We start from the raw sequence: 7,655 nt of genomic DNA on the forward strand, positions 1-7,655 counted from the left end.
GTCAATGACGGGAGCAACTTTGCTGAACGTGGTAATAAATATCTATTTGTCGTCTGTTCTCAAATCGTGATTGATTTGCAAACATAGGTGGGGTTTGTACCTATGTAATTGGTTGTGGGACTCGGATACGTAGTCACATGCGTGGGTTGGTTTTGTCTTTGGGTATTTGTGTTTAAGGGGAGGTCGTGCCTGTGTTTTTGTGAGCTTGTTTCAGGGTGAGTGTTGTGTTTGGAGGGTGTTGAGATGTAACGCAGGCATCCTCAAGGAGTTGGGGGTGCGCGCTTTGGTGTTTGGGGAATATTTTTATGTGTGTTTTTTTTTTTTTTTTTTTCTCCCTAACAGCAAAAGTTTATTTACAGTTGTAGTTAAGGAATATTTTTAATGCATGCTGAGAAAACAGTAATATTCCAAACGTATAGGTTACTATCTGGTAAGGAATACAAGATGATGTTGGGAAAGGCTTTGGCATACACAATGACTGGAACCAGGTTATCATAACACTTACACTATTAGAACATTGTTATCAGAACACTAATATATCACCTATTTTAATGTCACACCAACTTCATAGACAACTCATCTTCTAACTCCTCACTGGCTATTTGAGTAAAGAGCATTCAAGGTTAAACATTAAGACTGGGGAGTAGGAAAGAAATACACAAGTGATAAGCATCACAACATTTCAGAGCCTATATATACTAATACAACATTAAGATTAAGAAAGAGTAGTCCAATTTTTTTTCTGAAACAGCATTTGGCAATGTTTTAACGCATGAGAAGACACTGCTTTGGTCCATCCACTCTTTCCAGCTTTTCAAAGTGTTTCCTGGCATTGCGGATATTGATCAGAGTAGCTGCAGAAGGAATGGATGGATCAGACATCACGACCATCACATAAGTGTTGGATGTAAAGATATCAATGAAAGCGGCAAAGTTAGAGTTCCTGACTTCCATGCTCTGGAAAGAGGCAGCCAGCTTGCTGCAACTCAGCTTAAATTGTTTAATAATGTTGCTGATTTTCTCAAATCTGTGGGCATCATGCTGTTCTTTACACTGATAGTGAGAAATCACCAGAAAAGTGGCTCTCTCAAATAGAAGCACTTCATCAGCCTCGATAATTTCAGCAAAATTCCTTAGGTTCATTTCCAGCTGCTGAACATTGGGAATCAGCTGATAAACAATGCTGGACCAAGCCTTATAGAGAGTTTCATCCCAGATAGATGTTCGGAAGCAAGAGCATTCCAATGGGCGAGACAAACGCCTCAGATCTTCTTCTCGCTCTTTAAAAATCAGGTCTCGCTGATCCTCCTGTACCAGATCCATTTTGTGCACCAAGCAAAAGATTTTGGCATCTGGAGAATTCTGCAGAATGGCTTCCAGGCATGATTGGTAATAGTGCATGTCCTTTTCCAGTTCTCGGCTTTCCACATCAAAGACATAAATCAGAACCTCCACATTTCGGAAGATGTTCTCTCGTTGGCTAGTGAAATAATTTTCCATGAAGGTGTCCTGTCCACCACAGTCCCACAGGTTCAATACCAGGTTTCCCAGAAATCGAACATGAGAATGTTCTACATCAAATGTCTTTGTATTTCCAACAGAGTCTACGAGAGAGTAGGTGCTCAAACTGCTATTAATTTGAAGACTATGTAAACGGTCTAGTATTGTTGCACCAAGGCGACGTGTGTCTCTTGCAATATAATTTGCAAAGATAATAGACCTCATGCTGGTCTTACCGGACCCACTTTTACCCATCAACAGCACCTTTTTCTTCATGGCTGTATTTGGTAGCACCCACCTTTACCGCCTCGAACTTGGCCTCAAGGCACCGCTGAGCTGGCCAGCTCAAAGGCTGATTCGGTGATGAAAAGGAAGAGATGGAGGATGAGAAGGAAAAAGGGATGGGTGGGTCGGGGGGTTCGTCTCGAGTTTGGGTCTCAGGCCCCAAGGTCTCGAAACCCAAAGGGGACTTCACCCAAAAAGAGGTGGGGACGCGGAAGGCTGAGGTGGCAGAAAGAGCAGGCCCGTGCCGTAGGGACTAAGCGATGAATGCCTCAGTCGGCTCCTTGTTCCCGAGCCTGGGCGTTCTGGAGAGTCCGCCAGAGGCTGCTGCAGCAACGACCTAACCGCCCGCCCTTCCGGAGCGCAGGTACCTCACCGCAGCCACCCTACTGCAGGCCAGGATCACGTGGGCACCTGCCGTAAACCCTTATGTGTGTTTTTTTCACCCATGAATTTGGGGATTTGTGTGTGCCTTATGGTGGATTTGGAAGGATTATCTGCATATGCATAAGGGCAACGCTAAGGAAAATGCTGATGTATATTAGTTTGGGTGTACAGTCTGTTTCATATATTTGGGGAATGTAGGATGATCGTTTGTGAATTCAGGGCATGTTCTATGGTTATGTGGTTTTCTGTGTATGGGGGTTTTCAGGAGCTGTCTATGTATATTTTGCAGTGTAGAGGGCAAGTCTGTGACTTTGGGGATTGGTGGATGTTGTATATGTAGGTGTGTTGTGTTTGTATGATTCTGAATTCTGCAAGATGGAAGAGTGAATTCTGTGTGAGCCTTTGGGAATGCGGGGTTATGTATCTGCAGGTAGTGTGTTATGGTATGTGTATTTGGAACAAAGGGTATATGGGGTGATGTTTTTGCATATTTGTAGTTACTGGGTAATTGTGTTTATATTTGGGACTTGTGGAGAGTTGTGTGTATAATGAGTTTGTGTGTGTATTCAAGATGTGTGGGCTTTCGGAGGAATATTTACCAGAGCTATGCATTTGTATTTCTCAGTGGGGGCCTCTTAGGCTTTTATATTTTGGGAAGGGAGAATGTGTGTATTTGTTGGAGAGGTGGGGTTCTGTGTTTCTACAGGGGAGTCAGAGAAGTGCATTTATATGTATTAGAAATATGTGATAGATATTTGTTAGTATTTGCAGATGTATGAGCTGGCTCCTGTTAGCTAGGGATACTTTGATATATGGAAGTTATTTCATCCATGGTTGGCTGGAGATGTTTCCGTGTGTCTTACTTGTGTATTCTAATTTGTGTGTATGTCCATCCTCAGGTGCATGCCTTATCAGAGTGTGTTCATAAGGTGTGGAATTATTAGGAGTGTTTGAAGTGTGTTTCTTTGGAGAATGCGAGGGTGTTTATACATGTGTTTGGTAGTAGGTAGTAAGAGGTGGTTTGCCTGTATATTCAGGGTGAGGGTAGAAATACACACACACACACATATGTAGTGTCCTTTTGTTTATTTGTTGGGGGAGCAGTGGGGAGGTTGTATTCTGGAAAGTAGCATAATGTATAGTGTTTGAGGGGGATCTGTATGTTAAGAGGTTGGGAATATCTGCACGTGTGTGTCCATAGGTGTGTGGGAATTGTGTATGTGTATTAGTGCAGAGATTGTCAGTGTTTTTTGTGTTTTGTGTGTGTGTGTGAGCATCTGGGGTGTGTACGCATGAGTAGTTTGTGGGTGTGCGTATTTGTGACGTGTGTATATCGGGAGGCTTGGAGTCCTCTTTGTGTCTATTTTGAAATGTAATGCCTGAAGAATTTAGTGGTGTTGCTTGTGTGTGTGTTCTCAGTATTAGTGTGGTGGACTTATATGCACAGTTGACCCTTGAACAACATGGGTTTGAGCCACATGGGTCCACTTATAGTGGGTTTTTTTCCGTAAATACTGCAGTACTACCACATGATCCATGGATGCAGAACCACTGTGTGGAGGGTTGGTGCCCTAACCCCCCAGTTCTTCAAGGGTGAGCTGTATTTGATAAGTATAGGTTGTTTATGGCTGTGTGTGTTTGGGTTCCTGGGGCATCTGGGGCATGTATCCTGGGGGATGTGAGAGTTCAGTTTGTGTATTTGGAAACCAATAGACTATGTAGGTTATGTGTGTGTGCAGGAATCCTGGAGTGTATGTATTTTAGGGCTCTGGGATAGCATAGAGTGCTTTTCTGGAGTTGTACATGAGACAGTTGTGTACTAGGTGAGCCTGTGTGTGTAGGTATTCAGTGTGTACATCTGGGTGGCATATTGGTTGCACACGTTTGTTTTCAGGCCCATGTTATGTGGGTATTTATAGTTGTAAGAGTGGAATGTGAATATTCAGGGTGAATAGGGTTTTGTCTGTAAAAATGTAGGTAGTAAGAAGTGACCTGTGTGTATATTTATTCATGGGGAGGGTAGAAATGTACATGTGCGCTCAGAATATATAGGTATATGTACAAACACACACACAAATATATATACATGTGGTGTCCTTTTGCTTCTATGTCTGTGGTGGGAGCTCAGGGTCCTACTTGGGGTGTAAGTGGACTGTGTGCACATATTCAAATGAAAAGGTATGGAATGTGCTGGAAGGAAGTCCTCAGGGATAGGTAGGACCTCTAGGGATCAGTGAGCTGACAAGGACAGGGATGGGGAGGCTTTATCCCTGAGGGCAAGTTGGGGACTGAGAGCTGGAGAGACTGGGGAGTCCCGCTCTGAGGAGATATGGCTCTGATGTTCCCAAACCCTTTAGATGTGTTCTCTGCTCTTTTCTGAAGGCTCCAGATGCTTCTAGCAGTGGGACGCTCATCTCAGTTTCATGTTACTCTGATAGGATGCACTGACCCTTTTTCCCACTATTCCACATCCAGCTGCAAACCCATCAGAGGGAGCCATGTGATCAGTGTGGCCACCAGCTGACCCCACAGCCACCTTCTGCCTCCCTTGGAGCCACCCAAGAATTCCTGAGCCTTCTTTGCGGTGAGTCTTGTGGCCTTTTCTCCCTCGTTGGGAATCCTGCTGCCAACAAAACATGCTGTAAAAGTTCATAAAAGGAAATCTCAACTAGAATTGGAGTCTGGAAGGCTGTAGAGGGAGCTCTTATGCCCTATCACTCATCATCGATTACCCCAAAAGAAGGAGGGCATTAACTGACCCCAACAGGAAGAGATAGACCTTGCCCCCCCCAAACAGGAAGTGCAGCCACTTTACTACCCCAGCTGGAGGAGGGAAGACTTCCTTCTTGGCCAGCAACAAGCCCAGCTAATAGAAAATTCCACAGTTTAGCGAATGAGAAGCCATGGTCACCTGAACTTTTACCTTCCTCCAATGAACTTTCATTTTTTTTCCCTTGCTGATGACTTTCTTTCCTTGTCTCACCCACCTTACTATAAAAGGCTCCTGGCACTTCCCTGTGAGTTCAGTGGTTAAGACTCCACTTCCACTACAGGGGGCACAGGTTCAATCCCTGCTTAGAGAATTAAGATCCCACATGCCGTGTAGTGTGGCCAAAAAAAAAAAAAAAAGAAAAGAAAAAAAGAAAAGGCTTCCATGTTGTGTAACCCCTTGGAGTATTTCGCTTTCTATCAGATGAGATGCTGCCTGAACCATGAATCATTTAATAAAGCCCATGTATTCCAAATCAAAGTAAAGTTTCACATTTACTCAGTTAAATTTTGTTTTTCATATATTGGTGGCAGTAATAGGATCGGAAGCAATTTTCTGATAACATTTGGGGACAAGGAGAAACAGGTGTGGTGCCCACAAATCCTTTGAGTTCACTGTCCTTCTCACCATTCCTGAAGGTTGTTGGTAAGCTCCTCTTGGTTTGAGCGCCATTCTCTTTGCATTTGTGCTTCCAGTGTGATTGGCTTTCTTTTACAGGGCAGGTCAGTGTGGCTGGTAGAGGATTCTGCCAGAGGCCAAACCCCTAGCTTTTCAGATCAAAATTCCTAGGACACAGTAACATCTTTTGGTTATTGCCAATGTATTTTTGCGTGGTAAATCCTAGCCCCTGAGTTTGTTGCCTGGATTCCACACTGGGAACTGCTGACAATTGAGTCTGCACTTCCCCATGCACTTGGAATCAGCCCCCAGTTTCCATTCTGGGAACTGCTGGTGGCAGCTATAGTTCTCCATTTTGTTTGGAATCGGTTTGCAGTCCCCATTCCTTGGGATTTGCTGGTTCGATCCTTTCCCCCAGTCCAAGGATTGCTGGGAATCGGTGGTGGTGCACACCAGGCCTTCTTTTGGCCAGGACATAATAACATCTCTTGGTTACTGCTGATATATTAAGGCACAGGTTTGCTATTCTTGTTTAGGGTTGACAAAAGCTAGCTGAGGAAATGAGATCCTTTATCGCCAGCAAGTTGAGCCTGCCGCCTTCTGGCACAGCTGGTTATTTTATATTTAAGAACTATAGCCCTGGAGGCTGTAGTTATCTAGAAAGATGGCAAAATGTTACTGATATTGATCTAGAATGACAATGGTCATTGTGGGGGAAGGTTCCAACTAGACAAGATTGTTCATTTAAGGAAAACACTAGAGAGCAAGGGATCCCAAATTGATCAGGGAGAATGAGGAGTCTACTTTAATTGGTATGTAGAAGCTTAGAGAAGGCTTCACGATTCCAAAATAGCTTCATGTAGAGACTTAATACAAAAAGATAGTGAAAAATCAAAGAGACTTTTGTCTCTAAACACCTAAAACAAAAGACCATAGGATGGATGTGATTACAGACTTAATTCCTCACTGCCCCTCCCTGTGCTTTTTCACCTGAGTACTCATGTTTTACTAAGTCTCTGTCTGAAATACTTTTCTATTCCAAAGAGAAGATTTAACAATTGCCATTCACACTAAAACTACCCGAGGTTGAAGGTGAGCCCTCTCAGGTGTCCTTACCCCTTGGTCAAAGACTGAACTGAGAGCTATAGTCAAAGAATTCGCTAAACCTATGGTGGAGTCCCCCAAAATTTTTGAAGAATTTAGAGTCATTGTCAGGGCCTACGACCCCAAACTGCTAGATCAGCTTGTGCATATGTTAGTAGGACTGGGGGAAGCCTCAAGCTGGATGTGGGAAGCAAAATGGCAAAAGCCCTAGGATAATATTCCAGATGCTCAGCCTAAAAGGGCTTGCAAAATAACAACGAACCTTTTATAAGCCATTCCTCAAATCTTCCCTGCTCACACTGATTGGTCTATTTTTCAGTTATACAGACGAAAGAGGGGTGAGTCTGTGGAAGACGTTAGAGCCAGTTTGCAAGCTCTCTTTTTACAGCATTTGGGGTTCCAAGCAATAAAAAGGCCCCTCAGCCTGCTTTAGCTGCCCTCTTTGTATAAATGGATCATCTTCTGAGATGAGTGGGTTGATAAAAAGGCAGAAAAGAGGGTGAGAGGCCATAGGCCTGACTGAACTCGTGACTGTAGCGGAGCATTTGGAAAGGACCTTGGAGCAAGATGACAAACAGAAATCCCCCAAGCTAATAGCCTTACAGTTACAACAGCTCCAAGGCAAGAGACACAAAATAACAATTGGGCCTCCCCCATTACAACCTCCTAGGGGTCTGTGACCAGTTCGATGACCCAAAGGTGATGTTTCATTTGTAATCAATTAGGACACAGCGAAAAAAGGTGTCCTCAAAAGTCCTATGCAAACTCTTCACAAAAGGAAGAGGTGGAGGTAGCACGTTGGGATATAAAGTCCCCCGCCCACAACTTGAGAGTCCCCTCCCCCTCACTCAGTGGCCAGACTCACCTCCTGTGGCTGCAAGTAACAGGGGACAGTGAGGGAACGTCAGCTTGGAGGTCAGTGGTCTAGGTTCTTCCCACAGCTCTCTCATGCTTTAAACAACAATCCTGTCCCTGGTGTACCCAGATTAGAATT

At 44.0% G+C, this 7,655-nt stretch overlaps 1 protein-coding gene across 1 annotated transcript; it reads right to left on the reverse strand.

Moving 5' to 3' along the window:
• Positions 1 to 339: 339 nt before the first annotated feature.
• On the reverse strand, positions 340 to 1,968 carry LOC130845676 (ras-related GTP-binding protein B-like). Its single transcript, XM_057723232.1, has one exon. It carries the CDS (start codon positions 1,774 to 1,776, stop codon positions 766 to 768), a length of 1,011 nt encoding a protein of 336 aa, XP_057579215.1. The 5' UTR covers positions 1,777 to 1,968; the 3' UTR covers positions 340 to 765.
• Between the last annotated feature and the right edge of the window lie 5,687 nt (positions 1,969 to 7,655).

The sequence above is a fragment of the Hippopotamus amphibius genome, chromosome 2, assembly GCF_030028045.1.
Source record: "Hippopotamus amphibius kiboko isolate mHipAmp2 chromosome 2, mHipAmp2.hap2, whole genome shotgun sequence".
NCBI lineage: Eukaryota > Metazoa > Chordata > Mammalia > Artiodactyla > Hippopotamidae > Hippopotamus > Hippopotamus amphibius.